This window comes from Silene latifolia, chromosome 5, assembly GCF_048544455.1.
Source record: "Silene latifolia isolate original U9 population chromosome 5, ASM4854445v1, whole genome shotgun sequence".
Classification (NCBI taxonomy): domain Eukaryota; kingdom Viridiplantae; phylum Streptophyta; class Magnoliopsida; order Caryophyllales; family Caryophyllaceae; genus Silene; species Silene latifolia.
The window spans coordinates 65,710,219-65,730,926 of NC_133530.1; the positions used below are offsets into that span (position 1 = coordinate 65,710,219).

General features: G+C 36.5%; 1 protein-coding gene across 2 annotated transcripts; it reads left to right on the forward strand.

The window, feature by feature from the left end:
• Window positions 1-8,982: 8,982 nt before the first annotated feature.
• Window positions 8,983-20,113, forward strand: LOC141657481 (protein CDC73 homolog). Of its 2 annotated transcripts, none has more exons than XM_074464731.1 (4): window positions 8,983-10,221; window positions 11,524-11,606; window positions 11,761-11,866; window positions 13,548-13,916. In XM_074464731.1, exons 1-3 carry the CDS (start codon window positions 9,189-9,191, stop codon window positions 11,848-11,850), a joined length of 1,206 nt encoding a protein of 401 aa, XP_074320832.1. In that variant the 5' UTR covers window positions 8,983-9,188; the 3' UTR covers window positions 11,851-11,866; window positions 13,548-13,916. The 2 variants fall into 2 exon arrangements, with proteins under 2 accessions (XP_074320832.1, XP_074320831.1); XM_074464730.1 differs by lacking the exon at window positions 13,548-13,916 and adding an exon at window positions 19,931-20,113 and having other exon boundaries at window positions 8,984-10,221.
• Window positions 20,114-20,708: the final 595 nt, after the last annotated feature.

Here is a 20,708-nt window from a genome sequence, read left to right on the forward strand (position 1 = left end):
CTTGTTTTCTCACTGGTAGGGATATCTGCTTTCAAATATTTCCCCACCAATCCCACAATTGTTGGCAAGCATGATCCCCAGAATTTGAGGGGTAACTCATGTAATCTAATCCATGCAGGGACCCTTTTCACTTCCTCCTTCAGCAACTCAGTGTCAGCAGTCCAAGGACGTACAATCAACGGTTTGTTATCAAACATATAATATCCAGCATTTAATACTTTTTCTTTATCCTCATTTGACTGAAAACGAACCAAAAAAATTCCATTTGGAAGAAATGATACCTTATCAATGTTAAATTGTTTCCAAATTCTATGTATGAACCCCTGCAAAACTTCCCATGGGGGATTTGCTCCAAGCACAAAGCAATATACTGCTTGGTTCCAATAGTCAATTTCTGATTTGATATCATCCTTTGTCAACTGAATGAGTTCACAAGGTTCTTCCTCCTCCATACTTGCACTGATAACTCTTTTTCCTGTTTTTTTCAGCCAGCAATTGTCATTCATATCATCAATGTCATCATCAAGAGGCAGTCCAGGAATATCAACCAATTCATTCAAAGCTTTAGTTTTATGTCCCTCCATCTCAACGGGACCTGTTTGTTTCTTACCAATAGGACTTTTTGTATTGTTGATTGCAGTAGAACGAGCAGATTTGTTACTAGAATGTTTGTTAGCACACTTCTTTGCCGAATTTCGAGCCATTTGCACAGAAATTCTGGATTGAAGAAAACCTAGATCGTGGCTGCTAGTCGTGTTCTCTCTAGGTCATTTTTTTTTCAAGTTTTTGTTTTCATAATTAATTTGCTTGCTTGTTGTGATTTCAATCTATGCACATGTTATGTTTGATGAAATGCGAGCCTATGAATCCTTGCATTTTTTACCCATCTCTTATCTTTTCAATGAGGCTTGTAAGACATAAACCAACTCAAGCCTTATTAGACCATGAATAGAGTTGAATTGGGGGAGACTAAGTCGACTTTTAGGTGTTGTATAATATAGATGATTCGGCTTCGGGACCTAAATCTTCTTAGGGATTGCAAGATATATACTAACTTGATCCCATCACAACAATAAGTGCTTGCTTCTAATTGAGAACATGAATCCCCTATGAACCCATGACATCCTAGTATCTTTATCATTTGTTTACATCTTTATTTACTTTATTCCTTGTTTTACTCCATTGCTTTCATTAGTTTAGAATCAATCAATTCCACTTCAATTGTGATAACCCTTAGCACAACTACTATTAGATTGAACAATTTGAATACCCCCGTCCCGTGGATCGACCCCGACTTGCTTGCTATGTTAGTAGTTGGGTATAAATGTGTTTGATGGCGGACAACGACACACTCCATCAGTCAATAGCGATGGGGACGAATTTATGTATTTCTTTGAGAGCGATGAATCACGAGCGCAATGGGATAGTGATTTTGGAGGGGATGATGATAACTAATGAAGAAGTTTATAGGCTTGGTGGAGCGGGCATGAGGCACCCACCATGGCTTCGGTAAATCTCTTCAATTCCCCCTCATTTTTCATGTCAAAAGTTTCATCCTTTCTAACTTGGTTAATGATTAATTGTTTCAAACTCTTGAGGTGTCCTTGTACAAATTAAGGACTATTTTTCCACCTTAGCAACATCAAGTTGATGATAAATTTATTGTTCCCACTTTGAAAATTCAGAATGACAATTAGGATTCATGCATTGCATAATAACCTTTTGCATGAACTCCTCCTATTTTTACACTAGAAATAGTGTCTTACTCGGTTTGGGGATGTTCAAGCACAAGGAATGGGAGTTAATGCAAATTAGCTCTCCAACCAATAAAATCATGCATCATATAGGATAGATTAGAATGTATTCACTTATGTATATATGTCATATAGTTTGCATATTAGTGTAGAAATCATACATTTTCATTTAGCTTGCATTGCATAATTTCCTATCGTATTGGTTATTGAGGACAATGCCCATACTAGTGTGGGAATTGGAAATTCTAACTTAACTTTTAAAATAAAAAATGATAAAAATTGAAAAATTTCGAAAAACACAAAAATATGTTCTTTTATTTCATAAAAACAAAAACCATAAAAATCTAAAAAATCCAAAAACATGTCCTTTCCTTTGTAGTATAGAATTGTATATTGTGTATATACTTGTGTTTGTTTGTCCTCTTATTACATTGGATCGACTGCGCCACATCCGAGACATGAGGAATATAAAGACCGCATGGTATGATATTTCCAAATCTCTTTTTTCTTCTCTATGTTAATGACTATGTGGCTTTATTTTTATTGATGCGGTACAAACCAATGTGATCTTAGGAGTTGCATACAGTTTATATGGCATACTAGTTGATAGAAGCATGTGCATTAGGTTGTATAAATGTTAGTTGCATCATGGCATGTAGTTGCATTTTAGGAAAAATTTTGTGCAAACATCTATTTGGGAAGCTTGACAAGTTTATATAAAGCCCTTGTAGATACTTTTTCTTCTTGAGACTTTGTTCATTAGAATGCCTCTAAAAACACACTAGGATCTGTCATGCTAGTATCGTTTAACCCATGGACTAAGGCCTAGTCATGAGTACCTTGTGGTGTGATAACTCCTTGGCTACCGTTTATTCCAAGGTGACCCTTGAAACCATGCAACCATCTTTCACCTCTATCACATTTTGTCAACAAAAAGGGAATGAGCACAAAAATTATCAATTTGAGTTCAAGCATCAAAAATGAAAATCAAGAAGTTTGCAAATTGCATCAAAGAAAAGAGGAGTACAAAAATAAGAACTTCTATGCTTCAAATAAAAGCGCCCTCGTAACAAATTGGGGTGACTTTGAAAATGTTCAAAAATGCAAAAATTGAAAATTTTCAAGCATCGAATTGCCACACATCAAAGAAATGGCAAAAGAAATTGTTCTCAAAAATGTCAAATGCCACAAGAAATTAGAGGGAATAACAACATCAAAAGCAAACTCCCTTTATGAAACTCAAAGTACATTGATCCCTTTTTTCCATTGAACCCACTTTTGTGCATGGTGGAGAGGGGACGACCCTTCTTCTTGTCTAGGCAAGAAGGGGAATTCCGCGATCCTACAGTGTTTCTAACACCACAAGGAGTCTACTCTTGACGAAAGCATTTAGCGATTGAGGACGAAGGTACCCTAGCTTGACACAACTTGGAGGTGATTTATTGGTATCCTTCTAGGCTTAGTAACTTAAAGAAACCATATCTATAATGGAATGTGTACCCTTAGATTGCTTCCCTTATAGATAATTTCCGCCACTTAGATGAGGAAAGTGGCTATTCTTTTGTAGATGCATCCATTAACTTATTTTGTGTGCCTAATGCTTGGATGTATCGCCATTTTAGCAAGCCCCTTCTTGCCTTACAAGAAGGTATCTTACTTCGTGGGTGTCTTGTTGTGAGTTGAAGGGGCAGAGTGAGACCCGCTAATTATCTCATATCAGCTATATTAGTAGGCTAGTTTAAATAAAGGTCCTAGTTTTAGTCACCTCTTTACTCGGGACGAGCAAAGGTTCGGTTTGGGGATGTTTGATGTGACTCATATTTGAGCACATTTAGTCCCCAAATTAACCTCGTTCCCATGCTTTCTAGCATACATTAGGGTCATTTCTTATCTTTAGTTTCCAATTTTGCATATTCTTTGAGGTTTTGTGTCCTTGGTATGAGAGGATCGCTAACCTTGCATTTATGAGGCAAAATGGAGCTAAATGGATCGCATCTAATGACCAAGCATCGTGGAGGAGACCGGTACTAGAGGCCTAAGCAAGTAAATAAAGTGAAATGGCCAATGATGAAAAGATTCGTGCATCCCCAACACAATCCCCGCGGATTGTTAAGGAGCCACAAAAGAGAACTCTGTCCCACGATCCGAGCGGCCCGAGCTCAGGACGATCAGATCAGAGCAACGATCCGAGCGTCTCAGAGCTGGATCCGAGCGTACCACAGGCAGGATACGAGCGTCTCTTGGACGATCTGAGCGGATCTTCTTACAGGACAGCTCGTGCATCAGGTGAGGACGAGCGGATCCTGGTGGGAGTTGTAAAGACGATCCGCGCATGTCCCACATGATGAACAATTCCTCAAGCTTCTCTTAGGGTCTTAGTAGTCATTTAAGCCCTTAGTAACCTTAATCCTTGTACTTAATTTTAGTATAAATACTCAATTGTACTACCGAGATTGTAATGTAATCTTAGTCAAGCTTTAATCTCATCTTAATCAACTCTTAATCCTCTCTTAATTTAGTTGTAATACATATTTCAATATTAATCACACTTTAATCTTTCATCAATCTTTCAATTGTTCTTAGTTTTATTTGGGTAATTAGAAGATCATTTTGGTTTATTGGAGGATTTACATCCTTCCATCAATCACCAAGTAATTCTATTATTCTTTGCTTTATTATTTGGATCATCTCCATAGGTATAATTCCTCTTTTACCCTTGTTTAATTATTGTTAATCACATTATTTATTCATCATGTTTTGCTTTGTTAGTATGATTGACAACCTTATTAGCATGCTAAACTTGATCATGAGTGAGTAGTTCTTTAGCTAGGGTTAATGGGGAATTAGGGAAACAAACATAGGGATTGATCTATGCTTAATCTAATATGCTTTCATAATTATTTTGCTTGCTTGTTGTGATTTCAACCTATGCACATGTTATGTTTGATAAAATGCGAGCCTATGAATCCTTCCATTTTTTACCCATATCTTATCTTTTCAATGAGGCTTATAAGACATAAACCAACTCGAGCCTCATTAGACCAGTATAACAAATCTCTTTCACTCACCCATGAACATAATAGTTCATTTCTCTTTCGGCTAACATCCCAATTATTAAACAACAAATTCGTCAACAAAATTTTCCTGAACATTCATTCCAATTCTATCCTTATTTGTATCATCACCAAACTCACCACCAAAATCTCATATCGTGCAAATACTTTATCATATTTTTACTTTCCTTAATTCCTCGAAACTAATGGCTAACATATTGTCCTGAAATTCCTATATAACCATTAACTCTCACCCTCTCATGATGCCATCATACATCTCCATGATTCCTTACTTTCATGCTCCTTAACTCCGGTCAACGTTCTCTCAGCTTACTTACATTCTTTTTTTCCCCTTTTCACTCAATAATACCAATTAATAATTCATCTTCTCCCTCCTTCTACCTAACTCTTTAGTAATCCGGTTACCTTCTCGTTGCTCCACAACTCAAATTCCATTAATTAATATCAATATCTTCTCATTCTTTCTTATCACTGATCCTCTCTCATCATGTTACTCACTCACACTTGTCACCATTAAGTCCACACAACCAACGGTTACTTTTCAATTAGTTGTATCTTCCTTTCGTATCCCTAGAAACTCAAAAATTCACCTCATATCGTTAATTGCCCAAAGAATTACACACTAGGCTCGCCTCTTAATAATCCAAAGTTCCAAACTCAGTCACTATCTATAAATCCACGTCGCGGCATAACTCAATCTAAGTTCACTATACACCATTCTTCTCCATCCCTTTATAACGACCTTCCCTTATATATATTCTTAACCAACCCAGTTATAATTATCTCCCTCCATAAATCCTTAAACATCCAAGTTACCACCATTCGGATTCCTCATTTCAATCTTTTCATTCTCACGTTCCTTAAACTTACATCACCCATTGCCCATATTCACTTACTTTTACATTACTCAACACGCGACTATATCACTCACCACATCTCACAAAACATTCTCCATGCCTCGATAAGCTCATCAATCTTCCTTTCCTTTTTCCACTATCTATCACAACCACATATAACTCATGTCCTCCCCAACAAACTCATACCCATTATAAGGTGTTACACCTTACATCATAAGATTGAGTAACTTACGCAACATGACCAACACATATGTAAAACAATGCATAAAGAAGCAAAAGAACATCTTTGAAATAACTATAACATGCAGGGAGGTCAAAAACATAAGCATAAGACCAATACAGGGTCACCAGATCGAGTACAGCATACTCGATCGAGTAGGTGAAGATCAGAAGCACATACAATAAATTACCAGATCTACTCGATCGAGTAAAGGGTACTCGATTGAGTACCAAGAGGTGTACTCGATCGAGTACCCTACGCAGTTCTTAGCACTGTCGAATTTTCGTAAAACGTTCATATCTCACTCGTTTCTCGGTCATTTTGGGCGTGTGACCTATCGTTAGAATCGTAAGAGAACAAGCTATCACCTTCAAGTCGAATCACATCAATATCATATATGCATCTCAAGTTATAACAGTTTAAAGACAACTTCTCTATAATCGGACAATATAACTACTTGATTTTTCCTTCCAAACAACTTAGAGCTTGCCTGGAATCCATGAAATAACAAGGGGATAAATTTTAATTGGGTGATAATTATTGGGAAAGTTAATTACTTGGGTAAGGAGTTCCGTGAAGATAGGTTTGGCATATAGGAGTAATGATTACTGAGGAGATGTGTTACTCCCTTAATCATCATCCGGGAGGAGGGTGGGTAACGTATTACCCCTTCATGAGGGTAATAGAATCGGGAGGTGAATAATTACTCTCATACCAAACATGAAAAACGCACCTTACATATCACTCCTCTATTCATTCCCCTCTTTTACCCTCAATCCAAGCAAGCTTTTAAACATCAACAAAGTAAACAAAAGCGACTCGATACTTGTAAAACCAGTATCCCTAACCACATGTTACTATCCACAAAAATCAAACACTAGCACCCATCATGCTCATACAATATTCAACTTATCAATCATGTACTATCCACATGCTTTTATTCTATAACTTTACGTAAAAACAATAACATAATATACAACATCAAATCCCATATTCACATGTTACTAACATAACAACATTATAAAATCACTTCCATCATAAAACATGCTTAACCATAATTCATATTATCATGCAACGATTATTCATCTTTTTCCATCAATTCATCCACCATTCTCATCCGACGTATTCATCCAACGTTCCATCCAACATACTCATCCAACATATGCACATGAACAATAGTAAATACGTAGCGATCCCATGACACCTCATAGTGATCGGTTCAAAGTTGTAGAACGAGTTTGCGACATTAGAACGTCTCCCAAGTCTTTGCATTACCTCCTAACAACTCCTACCCGGGTTCATTTTAGTTTGACTCTCTAAGCTCATTAGTTTCATTAATTACATGTACCAAAATCGTCGCTCTGATACCACTTTATAACACCTCATACACCAAGATGCCTTACCAAGACCACCTAATGCATGAGAGTGCTACCATCTCGGTTACTCGAGGCAATGAATATTAAATATACCATAAAAGAACGTACTTTAAATAAATAGTTTAAGTGAATACATCAAAACCCAAAAACTGTAAAGTATGATACAACTGTTCCAAAACCAAAAACCAACGAAAGTAAATAAAATGTTCGACATAACAGCGGAAGACTTCTAATAGGCTCGTGGTGACTCATGCCAGGCTAATCCCCCGCGCATCCAAATCAGACCTGCTCAATAACTGCTCACCATCCCCGAATGGATCACCACAGTTTTTAAAACAATTAAACTGGGTCAGTTACTGCATACACAATATAAGATAATACAGCAATAACAATACACACAATTCGCCAACATCACCAATCAGCTGACTAGCCTGAAGGTCTAGTCCTGTCAGATTACGGCCGTAACCAGTAATCCACACCGCCATTGGGGGACCGCAGCCATTCCCACCTAAGCCCCGCTCATCTTTACCGAGCGAAAACCCATGTTCTTTATTGTGCACATCCCCTCTTGTGGCGGGTTCCACAAGGGGCAAATCAATGACGTGAAGCCACTCCCGCAAGTGACTCCACTCAGCCGAGGGTGCACCTCGCGAACTACAGACAAACAACCACAACCAATTACAACATCAACAATTACCAATTCAAATACGATATATACAAATGCCATTAACCAACATTCAACAACCATTCAGCCATCTAATATTCATGTAAACAATAACTGAGTAGGAAACCCTACCTGGAAATGCAATCATCATAATCATCACAATAGCGAATCAGAAACGCTCCTCTACGAAATCACCTCCTATCAATCATACAATCACCATCTAATTCTACAACTACTCCCAAAACCCCCAAATTACCCAATTAGGGTTAAACAAAAATCAACGAAACGAAATAAAAAATGTACTCGGATCTTACCCACAACGCGACGGTCTCAACGGTGTAAAGAACTCTGGATTCATAATATATTCTCAACAATCTTTCTTTTTCTGGATTATTAAATTGTGCCCTTAAGACACACTTTTAAAAAACCTATATATAACTTATGAACTTTGAATGCTGGAATTTTTTTGGGGATCTTCTAACATGTGCCTGACACATGTTAATAAATTAATTAGAGAGATTTTGTTGAGAATAAATTATGAAAAATAGATATACAAACTCACATTTACCATAATTAGTGAAATATTCTGATTAAACTTTTTATAATTAACTTATTAACATGTACCTTAGGATATATGTTAAAAAAAATCCTTTTTTTATGCTAATCTTTTTTTTTCCACCTTTATCGAGAGTGGAGATTCCTCAAAATCTAATTGGTGTAAACTCCATCCCCACCAGGCGTCCATCAATAAGTAGACCATACATCCGATGTACTACCACCAATTTTATAATTCTGAGCATTATATTAAAGTTTTTAAAGTTTTGTTTTAAAAATTATGAGTTTCACAATAAAGTTTCTGAGTTCATTTATTTAAACATTAAACTCAAAAAATTACAACAAAACTCAAAAAATTACATATAAGTCTAGTTAAATTTAAGTTTTGACGAAAATAAAAATAAAAATACTTATAAATTATAATAAACTTAGAAAAAATACACAAATACTCAAAAACAAGTAAAATTTGAGACCATAAACTCAGAAAAAAATACACAATATGCTCAAAAACAAATAAATCTGATTTTTCCCACCCTGGTCGAAAGTGGAGATTCCTCAAAATCTAATTGGTGTAAACTCCATACCCACCGGCCACCAGGCGTCCACCAACTCGGCCCCTGCCGCCATAACACTGATATAAAGTGTGTGTGTGTGTTGAAAGACCTCTCCATCTCCAATTGCTGAGCTAATGGATCCTCTAACAGCACTCCGAGACTATACAATACGAGGAGAACTGGACAACATCCACCAAGTCGGCGACGTATTTCAATTCTCAAATCAATACACTTTCCCTTCCAAACTTGAAACCCCTTACCGTTCCAAGCAAGGTAACCTCTACACTCTTGAAACCCTTGTTTTCTTTGTCAAATACCGCCATCTCCGTCCACCCGACTACATCAAATCCGCCACCAACCACGGTGTCTCTACTGTTACCTTCGTCGATCGCAAACCCCTTCTCGATTACCTCGAAGGCCGCTCCGCCTCCTCCGAGTCCATCCAATTTGTCCCCCCAAACCCCAACTCCATCGACGACTACCGCCCCGACGACCCTGACTCCGCTGCGTGGGACCTCGACCCCGCCGCCCCCACCCATGCCCATGCCCATGCCCCTGCCGCCGAGGACTCTATCTCTATTACATTGATTCGGGAGATCGAGAGGCCTCTCAGGGATCGCAACGCTATTCTCCAGTGTCGTAACCGTGATTTCTATAGTATTTATGTGGGGGCCATGAAGCGGGAGGAGGAGAAGAAGAGAGAGACGCCCTCCAGGAAGGAAGGCAGCGGGGTGGTGGTGTCTGGTGTGGGGGTCAAAGGGAGACAAGCGGACAGAGAGGAAGGCGGCGGTGGGGGTAGCGGAGTTAAGGCCAAGATGTTGAAAGGCGGAGGGAAGGTTGGGGAAGGGGTGCCTATTATATTGGTGCCCAGTGCCGCTAATACTTTGATCACTATATATAATGTCAAGGAGTTTTTGGAGGATGGAGTGTTTATACCTACCGATGTGAAGATGAAGCAGATGAAAGGGCCGAAACCAGAGTGTGTTACAGTTCAGAAGAAGTTTAGTAGGGATAAGGATAAGGTTATGACTGCTTATGAGGTTAGGGATAAGCCTTCTACTTTGAAAGTTGATGATTGGGACCGTGTTGTCGCCGTTTTTGTCTTGGGTAAGGAGTGGCAGTTCAAGGAGTGGCCTATTAAGGATCATGTTGATATATTCAACAAGGGTCTGATCTCTATCTCTTTCTTTCCTTTCATTCTTTTCACACTCTTTTATCAAGTTTATGTCTTTTATGGTTTTATGGGGTTTAGTTAATGATTCTAGGTTTACATTCGTAGAATTAGGGCATAGTAAAACTAATGTTAGTGCTTTGCTTGCATTTTTCAGTTTTATTGTTTGTAGTTGATGCTTTGTATGTGGGAAGCAGGATTATATGTTGTGGATGCAAGTATAGGATTGACGATCATGTAATGCACGCTCATCTGTCTAGCATAAGTTGAAATGAGTAGAAGCATCTCTCTTCACTTGTTAGCTTTTTGCCTGTTCGTGTCAAAAAAATTTTCGCTCATTGGTAACCTGAGGACTGAGGTTTAATAACGATTTCCATTTATGATTGCATAACCTTTTGTTGAGCTTTCAGTTAGGCCGTTAGACATTTCAGGTAGCTTTAGTTGAAATACTGTGAATCCTTGAACTTCTCGTGTGTTTACCAGTATGGAAATACCAAGCTGGAAGCTGATGTTCAAATCAGTTGTTTGTTATCTTGCCGACAGCGTAAAATTAAAGTCTATGCTGAGGCATTATTGCTCTGCTTTGTCTGGTTTGACCGCTGTGTTCATTTAGTTAACAAGGTCAAGTATGTTACCAATAAGGATTTTGAGGATAGTTGCCTTAATTTTTATTAGTGAAAATCGGATTCATTTTGTTGACGTAACTGTATAAAATAATAACAGACACCGTAAAAATTAAACCCAACCCGTTTTTCTTTCTCTGCCATTCCTTTTTAGATCGTTGTATTTGATACAAATAAATCTGCATAGTTCGCATAAAAACAGCACTAGTTCCATGGATTATACGTATCAGTTACTCTGATTGTTATGTCCAATTCTTGTTATGGATATATTAATATTGTGCGTAATTGTTGTGGCCCATTATTGTTCTCTTAGCTATATTTTCGCATAATACAATAGCATCAGTGACGATAGCAATCTGCACAGTTGAATTCTTGCGATCGATGTATCATTATTAGTTGTTGGCATCTTTTGCATATCAAATCACTGTATTACACTTGACAAGTTTTCTTAATGTTGTGGACTTGTGGTGTCTGTATGAATGTATTATATTGCTATTTTTTCAATGAAACAAATTTTCTAATGTATCCTCAATGAATTCTTGAAAAATTATAGTCGGAATCTATGACCAGATTACTATTAATAAATCCATGGTCTATTATGTGAGCAAGTCATTTTCTTTTCTGTATAACTGAAGAGACTATTTAACTACATAGTTTGATGTTACTTTTCTTCAGTTGTTGGCTTCTTCATGCGTTTTGAGGATGATAGCATAGAATCTGCAAAGGTTGTGAAGCAGTGGAACGTAAAGATAATTTCTGTAAGTAAATTCTATAGTCGGAACAGTTCAATTTTTCAATGAACTGGTCATTTGATTCTTCAGTGTTAGTTTTATGTTTATAAACACATCTGGAGAAGTAGGTGCCAATGTGTCATTCTTATGGTCTAATTATGTGGAAACTCTGATGGTGCAGATCAGCAAAAACAAGCGACACCAGGACAGGGCTGCAGCTTTGGAGGTCTGGAGTAAATTAGAAGAGTTTGTTGCTCGCTCACGTTCTTAGCATTGCAGAAGTTATTGTAAGCTTCTTTTTGCTGTGCTGTTCTCATATTCCGAAGCATGTAATAGACATGAAGGACACATTATTCAGACGTGTGCTATCCTAGTATGATAAAAAATTTGAGGCATTCAACGTAAAGAAAAGGTTTCAGTTACCTGTATGTTGAAGATTTGGGGGAACCTTGCGTTTGATCATAAAATTTGGGCTGTTCAACCAAATTTAGTTACGCTTTGATTGCCTACTTTTCAAAATTGAAATGATTTTTGAAAGTACTGAATCTACTGATATCTTAACTTCAAGCAAATGTATTCCTTCTAGTCTCTATTTGGCGACCGTGATAAAGTCAGTGCACTAATTATCTGGGACAATCCCTATTCTTATTGAATAATGGGATCCTTTATTTTCTGTCATTCAGCTTAGAGTCGGTCAGTGCACAGTAGATTGAGTTTGCTATATTTGTCTACTGTATGGCCTGTATCCATACCGATGCTGTTCATACTGCAAAATGAAGAACACTTGATGAAGGGTTTTTGTTGGGACTGAGGCTAACTTCCTGAATTTTGAACAAAAAGGTGGCTTATTTCCAAACTTAATCAATGAAGTTTGTGCCACTGCTCACTATAAGAAGTGCCATTTTTTTTTTCTTATTTTTTTTTTTTTTTTTTTTTGCAAAAAGGGAGTGCCATTTTTACCTGCGAGAACAAACCCGTTTTTCTATTTGTGAGAGTGAACTAGAAAGAAAAGAAATATTCTGGAAATATGGGCAGAGTAGATAGAGATGTTGTTAGTGTTTCATTAAGGGTGTGTTTGGATTGAGGGATTTGGAGGGAAAAGAAAAGGAGGGAGAATAGGGGATTTAAAATCCCTTGTTTGGATAGCAAATAAGGGGGAAAGAAAATGGAGGGAGAGGGATTTGGTGGGATCTATTTTCCCTCCTCTAAGCCTAATCAAAATCTTTCGCATGATAAGCAAGATTTGAAGGAAATCAGATCCAAACAACCACACTTCATTCCCCTTCCCCTTCCCTTCTCTCCCTTTCCCTTCTCTCCTCCCCCTTCCCCTCCCTTTCCCTCCATTTTTGCTATCCAAACACTCCCTAAGGTGTGTTTGGATTGAAGGAATTGGAGGGAAAAGAAAGGGAGGGAGTGTAGGGTATTTAAAATCCCTTGTTTGGATAGAAAAAGAGGGTGGAGGAAAATAGAGGGGGAGAGATTTGAAGGGATCCAATTTCCCTCCTCTAAGCCTAATTAAAATCTCTCCACAATCAATCAATATATATACTTAAAAGAGGAACTTTTGGAGCGATTTCATTGGCTATTTAAAGGGGGAACTTTTCGAGCGATTTTATTGGCTGCAACTTTTTTGTAAACTACCTAATTATTTTTTTTTTAAAAAAGATATTAATTGTTTTTACAATAGAATAAAAGATAGTAACAAAAAACTTATCACGATTTAAAAAATTAAAATAAGAGTTCTGTTTCACTCCAAACAACTCATTAGCTATAGCTATAAATATAGTTTATTTATACGAATTACTAATCAAGTTGACTTTTTTTCTCTTTTCTAATGTGTTTTCTCATATGAGACCTATGATGTTTTTACGTTATTTTAAGTGCTCTGTTCATATTACTTTTATTATACCCTATTTGCACCTCTTTTGTTTTCACCATTTAATTGTTTTCTATTTGCTTATTTTGTAGGTCCTTGGCTTTTATAGTCTTATTCCAGAAGATCGTAAACAAGCGATCAATATGAGTCAATCAGATGAAGATATACAGAGTATGTGCTATCTTTGTAACGTAGTGCATAAAAGATAAACAAGATGTCTACTTTTTGTAACGTATCTACTTTTTGTAACTTGTCTACTTTCAACTGTCAATAATTATAACTAATCACACAGTCTAAAATAAGACGGTTACACGGGAGACGGTCTGTATCTAGAAGAAATCGTTCATTTATTGTTATTAATAAAGGATGGCGATAGGGCGCCACTGGGGGTACGAATGAAATAATAACTAATTGTATTAATAACAACTTTAACACATTATATGGAAGGATATAAAAGGAAACATGTTGTCTTCACCATTGACATTATTGACACGATTAACATCGCCGCCGCGGCGGCACACGCTAGGTTGAAGGCATCATCTATTTTTTTCCGGCAAGTAGCGAAAACAATGGTGAAGCTGTGGATGAACAGGAAGGGTATGCGAAGATTAATAACAAAATATTAGATTTATAGTCACATTCCCGACTTTAGGTTAGTTAGTACTACATAATGAATTTCATAGTTGGATAAGCAAATATAGAGGACGTTACACGGGAATACATGGTATAACTTTAACCTCCAGTAATATATTTTTCTTATTCTTATCCGAACTAAGAAGTATGAAATTCCAACAACGGTAACTTTGTAAAAGCTATACTGAAACTAGAATATAACAATGAGAAAAAGGATTACGCATCTGAGGTAATACCTCAGACCATGTAGTTTTTGAGCATATACACATTTGTTTTGAGCATATTACCTTTTATAAATATAGTTTTTTAGCAATATTATATTTTTTTAGTATAATGTTTTTGTAAATGTGCTCAAAAACTTTATACTAAATCAGAACTCAAAAACTTTAAAATAAAACTCAGAAAATAAACAATAAGAGGTACTACCTCAGATTTATAGTCTATGAACTGATATAACAATTAGTTAATTAAAAGATAATACAAAGATTTCATCAAAAAAAAAAAAAAAAAGATAATATAAAGATTGATTATTATGCATCTCAATCAAACATCTAAATGAAATTACGTCTATTAGTTTATGGGTCAAAAGTTTGTGTTCTTAAGGTTGAATAATAAAACTGCACGATCAAAAGATTATTAATGACTATCTTAGATTATAAAATTTTAAATTACTTTGTGAAACTCTTATAAGTAAATAAAAAAACATAAAAAAATTCTAATTATCGCATACAACTAAATTTTACCAATAAGAGATATAAACCGGTTGTAAATACAACTTGTGTACAATCAGACCAAGAGAGCGAACCCTAATTTGATGTATGTAACTATAATTTCAACTACTTGGTACATTTTTATTCTTTATTTTTTATTATTCCAAAAATATATCCACTTTTATAAGGTAGTAGGAGACATATATCGTGATAATAGTAGCTAATATTTGTCATAGTATATGTGAAGAATCACATGTAAGTCTCCCACATCGGAGAAATAGAGAAGAGTGATCTAGTTTATAATCCAAGGAGCTACTCCTCCCATTGCCAATTGGTTTTAGAGTGGAACACTCTTGGGCCTACGTTGTGGACTCTTTCTCCTCCGTTTGGGTGCGGCCCAGACCCGTTGTTGAATTTAACATGGTATCAGAGCCCAGGGTTTAGTCCTGGGTTGTGAGGCGAAGACGGGTCCGAAAAGCGACGACGTTCCCGTCCGACGAAAAACTGGGCCACTATTGTCCAGAAAAACGACACATTCTGCGCCACGAAACAGTTCGAAAAATTTTCGATCGATCGAAAAGGAGACCTTACATGTGAGGGGGCGTGTGAAGAATAACATGTAAGTCTCCCACATCGGAGAAATAGAGAAGAGTGATCTAGTTTATAATCCAAGGGGCTACTCCTCCCATTGCCAATTGGTTTTAGAGTGGAATCCTCTTGGGCCTACGTTGTGGACTCTTTCTCCTCCGTTTGGGTGCGGCCCAGGCCCGTTGTTGAATTTAACAGTATATCAAATTATTAAAGGAATCAATTATTTTTATTAGACTTTTTTATCCCCCAATTTTCTAAACTACTCAAATGGTAAAATATTGAAATTGACCAATTATTAATTAATTAATTAATTAATTAAGCCGTCTCATATAATTACTGTATATATACTATTATTATATGAGAGTAAGTTCTTACATTAATTAAGCTTATTATAAGAATTGATCGTATAAGTAAGCCAGATGAAATGGTGTTACAACATTAAAATGAGTAGAATCAATATGACTATACAAGGCATACAATGTCGCATTAGATGAATTTTACGCATTTCGGAACTACTTCAAGATAATATTAAGAAATATTGTTAGGGTGCAAATTCATGTCCCACATCGGTAGAATAAAGATGGAAGATCATATTTTATAAGTGTCTACCAAATATAATAGTAATATTATTACAATTTGTTAGGAATTATTTTAAAATTGATAAATTTTAAATGTGCAGTTTTATGATGGGTTAATTTAAAACTATCAAGATCACACAAATTACGTAGCAACGCAAATATTTTGTATCTAAAGGCTTTGCATCTCAAGTCAATTAATTTCGTGATAAATAGTAACACTTTAACGCTACTGTTTGAATATCACCCGGGCAACGCCCGGGCTTGAAATCTAGTAGGTAAGATTTGGAAGGAAATTGTATCCAAACACTCACACCCCATTCCCCCTCCCCTTCCCTTCTCTCCCTCCCCCCCCCGCCCCCCCCTCCACTTTTGCTATCCAAACATACCAAGAGTAACACATTATTTTGTGACTTACTTTTCCAATATCAAAACCTTTGACCCTTTGTAGGTACTCTAGTGAAAGACTTGTGTAATTTGCATTTCCTTGTGGCAGCAAGTTATTTTGAAAGATAAAATATCGCACTGTATTACGAAGTATTACTTGTTGCTTTATTATGTTATTTATTCGTCCATCCAACTAATATAGATATCAACAAGATTAAATTTTGTAGTGAAATAGCAATCATGATCATAACGATTTCAACGAAAGAAAATCTTAATCATCATTTACAAATCATCACAAAAAGAAATTGCAAGATAATGGGATAGTTCAATCTTTCATAGAAGTAGCGAAGTGATTCCCCCAACCCCTCAAAGAATTCATTGACCAGCTCTATCACCATTGTACCACAAAGTCAATAGCTTTTCATAAAATTACCAACGAGGTAAGCCGGGTGCCCTTTGTAAACATGAACATGCTTATTCTCAAAAATCATGTGGGACACGTGCACCGACTGGCACTCCATTCCGCATTTCCCCCTTTGTTACCTTAGCCCGTTATGCGTTACCTAGCGAGAATTTGAGATACAAGTATAACCACTTGCACGAATTTGTAAGGAGACATTCAGCCTTCAAAGGAGAGAGACCATGCACTGTCTAATTAGACTAATCAAATTGGTGATTTTTATTCCGAGTAGCTACAATTTTTGGATAGCATGCACCAAATTAAGCTTGTCCATTGGTGACAGTGTTAGTCACACCATGGTTTTGTGTTGGTGGCCTGACATATTGGAGGAAAGTGGCATTGTTGCACTATATGTGAAGTGAGAAGGGTTAGTGCCAACAGTTGATGGGGGCGTGAAAAAACAGCGACAAGTGAAGAAATTGTAGACTTGGAAAACTGAATCAATTGAGCTTAAAAGAGGAATGGAATGTGTCCATTCTTTTCCTTTTCAGTCCCTTATCTAATAGTAGAACTATTCTGTTCCTTGATTGCATGAACGCTGATAGTCACAATACTATGTGTCGTAAATGCTAGAATTAAACTATCAAATTAACAATTTATATGCCAAACTATACTCAAAAGATAAAAGCTAGAATACAAGTACTCATGGTAACTTCCCAAATGGATAAACAAGTTTCCCACTTTTTCCTTCTTATACATTTGTCATCAATGACAATCACTTCCTCTTCAAAGATTTCGGTAGGAGGTGGTAATGGAAAGGGGGAAAGACAAATTAATCATAAACATCCCAAATGGGCACCAAACATAAAATGTAAATCTTCCTACTTGAATCCACCTCCAAAGAAGGCATCAATTTTAAGTCATCTAAAAGTAATGAATCGTAAACTATTGACTACTAATGACAAGTTTATAAACAAACAATGGTTATGAACAATGACAAACAATCGATAAACATAGATAAGGGGGGGTTTTGAGTTGATTGGTAACATGAAACAAAGTAAAATTGCGATCAAACAAATCTTTGTCTAACAAGATATAACAAACACTTAGCTAAGTCGGCAATATAAGATGAATTCAATAAATTAAAATGCAAATTAACTTGATAAATGAGTACAATCCTTCCTTAGTAACTAAAATGACAAGCTAATCACTCGGGTAGACAATAAGTTTGACTCTTTGATAACTCTCCTCTTAATATCTACCCAATACTTTCAAATCAAGATGTTAACATACACAAATTAAACCATCCATGTATGTCCTTCAAGTTTAATCAACAATTCATTAAACCATGAGTGCAAATCAAACATGAGCATTAAGAGTTGTGCCAAGACAAGAAGTTAGGATCAATTCTCACAAGATTAAACCATACAAATGAGAAAAGACATGAAATTTCCTACTTATTGCATGAATCCTTTAAACCAAATCAACATACAACAAGCTTGCTCCAAATAATCCTAGATAGATTAAACCATTTCTCTAGAATTTGCATTAGTTGGGTAAACCAGATGCAAGAGTGATCAATTCTAACATTCATCTACTCAATATAAGAATTAAGCATAAGGAAAGATCAATAGATAAATAAGAAGAGATTAAAAGAGTCTTACAACACCAAAGTTGGAGACTTTGGATGAATTATACCAAGCAAGGAAGGATTTAGCCTTCCATAGTCTTCATAAACCCAAAATACAAAGAAAGATTACAACTTGAATGAGAAAATCCTCTAAATTATTACAAGCTTAAAACTCTAAATGATGAGATTAGATGAGATGATATGATGTTGTTTTTAAGATTTCAGGTCTTCAAACTCTTAGGTATATATAGGGCTTCACGAAAACCTAAAAATATTTCCACTTAAGCCCAAAAGAAGATTAGAAGGCCCCGTAAAACAGAGCTGCGCAGGCGCAGCCTGCGCCAAAAACATCCTTGCCTGCGCAATCGTGCGCAACTGCGCCACAGGCTCGCAGTTTTGGCCTTCTAATTCCAAAAGCTTTGACCTCTTCACTTGTTCTCATTTCTTCTAATCTTCACTCCTAACTTCTCCCAGCTGAAACTTAGGTCACATGTGCCGCTTGTGCCTTGTTCTTGACCGTTGAGAGGTCCCCTTTGACTCTCGGGTTCCGTGCCCCACCATAAATTGTAAAACCGAGGTAGAACGCGCAAGTTACCACATCAAAATGTCAACTACTAGGGGAAGCATACTTAACGACCCATATTAAAAGACACGAGGGTGATAAAATCACCCTCTTAGACCGACACAAAACATTACTATCAAACGCTCTAGAGACCCTAATGTTTGGATTACTGATTTGATACGAGGACAAGAGATATTATGAAAAATTGTTTTTATGGGGAAGGGCCGATCCCTGGATTTCACCGTTTAAAATGAAATAAGTTCGTTCCAACAAAACAAGGTATAGTAGTGTTAATGAAAGTTCTCGTGCTCTAAAGTTCCTCATGCTCACAACATGACATAGTTGCTTTAAACATTGTAACCTCAATTTGGGCGAATGCAGTTGGAGAGCGGCCTGTGCATGCTCAGTTGTTTCATTCAGGACTTCAATTCTGGGTCTAGTGTGTTTTCCTGGCTTTTTTTTGGCAAGTTATTCCAGCTGATAACTTTGAAACTCCAAATTTCTAATTTCTCTAAGCATGGAGCACTTCTTGTCCTCTTCCCCTTTCTTCCTTTCCCGGAATTTGTAAGATCGATGCTATGGAATAACTAACTGTAAATGTTTGTGAAGAAGGGGGCTTTAATGTATTCATTGTATATTTGTATTCATGCTTTAATGAAAAACATTCTCAAGCATGGTAATGGTATCTGATTTCTAGGACTCCAAAATTATGTTACAGGACTCACTCGACCCCTGCCAAATTCTGAAATGTTACTCAGTTCGAGTGTACTCAGTCACGGTGCTCACTAAAAAGTTAAAAATGTACATAATAGACGAGAGTATATCTGATGTGGTATATCCATAATAAACAAATGATATTAGTCTTGCCTGAAGCCTTGGTTCTCAATCCTCTTATCTTCTCAGTTTTTTTTTTCCTTTCCCTTCTCGCCTCTTACTTTTCAAATGTTCTTTTCTGCATAATTTATTCAATGAGTCTGTAATTTGCAGGCACCCACCAAGTTTGGAGACCCCGAGAAGAACTGCACTATTCCTTGTGACCTACATGGCGATGTCTACGTGCAATTCCTGCAGCTAGACGACGACGATGACTGAGCTGTACCAAGAATCCGTTTGTGTTTTGCTACTTATGTTTGAATTGTTGAGAGCGTGTAAATGTGTGTTTTTTTTTTGTTCCCTGAAGTTGTGACTAGATTTAGGCAATTTCAGGATAGTAGGATGGTTTGGAATTGAGTTTTATAGAGTAATTTGATTAGGGTGACTCGAAGTTCTAAGGGTGAGATTATCCGTCAGACTCTGTCACATCAGTTTTTCACTAATTTTTATTATTTATTTATTGTTCAGATTCACCTCAGACTTACCTCAAACATTATATATTATCAGTCAGACCCACCTCAGACTTTACTTTTTCACTTTATTTGAGAAAATGTGGGATTTAAGAAAAAAAGAACAAAAATAATATAACACTTGTCATTCTTTCATTAGATGTCTTTTTTTAATAGTGGGGTCAAGACTCATGTAGAGTTTTAAGTTGAGTCTTGGATTTCAAAAACTCTACTTAAGACTTTGTCAAGACTTTATTAAAAGTATGATAAATTATTGGTAGTCTTGAGTGAGTCTTGTCTTAAGACTCACTAAAGTCTTATCTCAAAACTACCAATAATCTTACCCTAATTTCTTTTGTAGGAAGTCCTTTAACAGTAGTTCACCGTAGTTTGTGAAAGGTATAAATTGTAAAACTAGAACACCTTGGTTAGAAGACATCTTA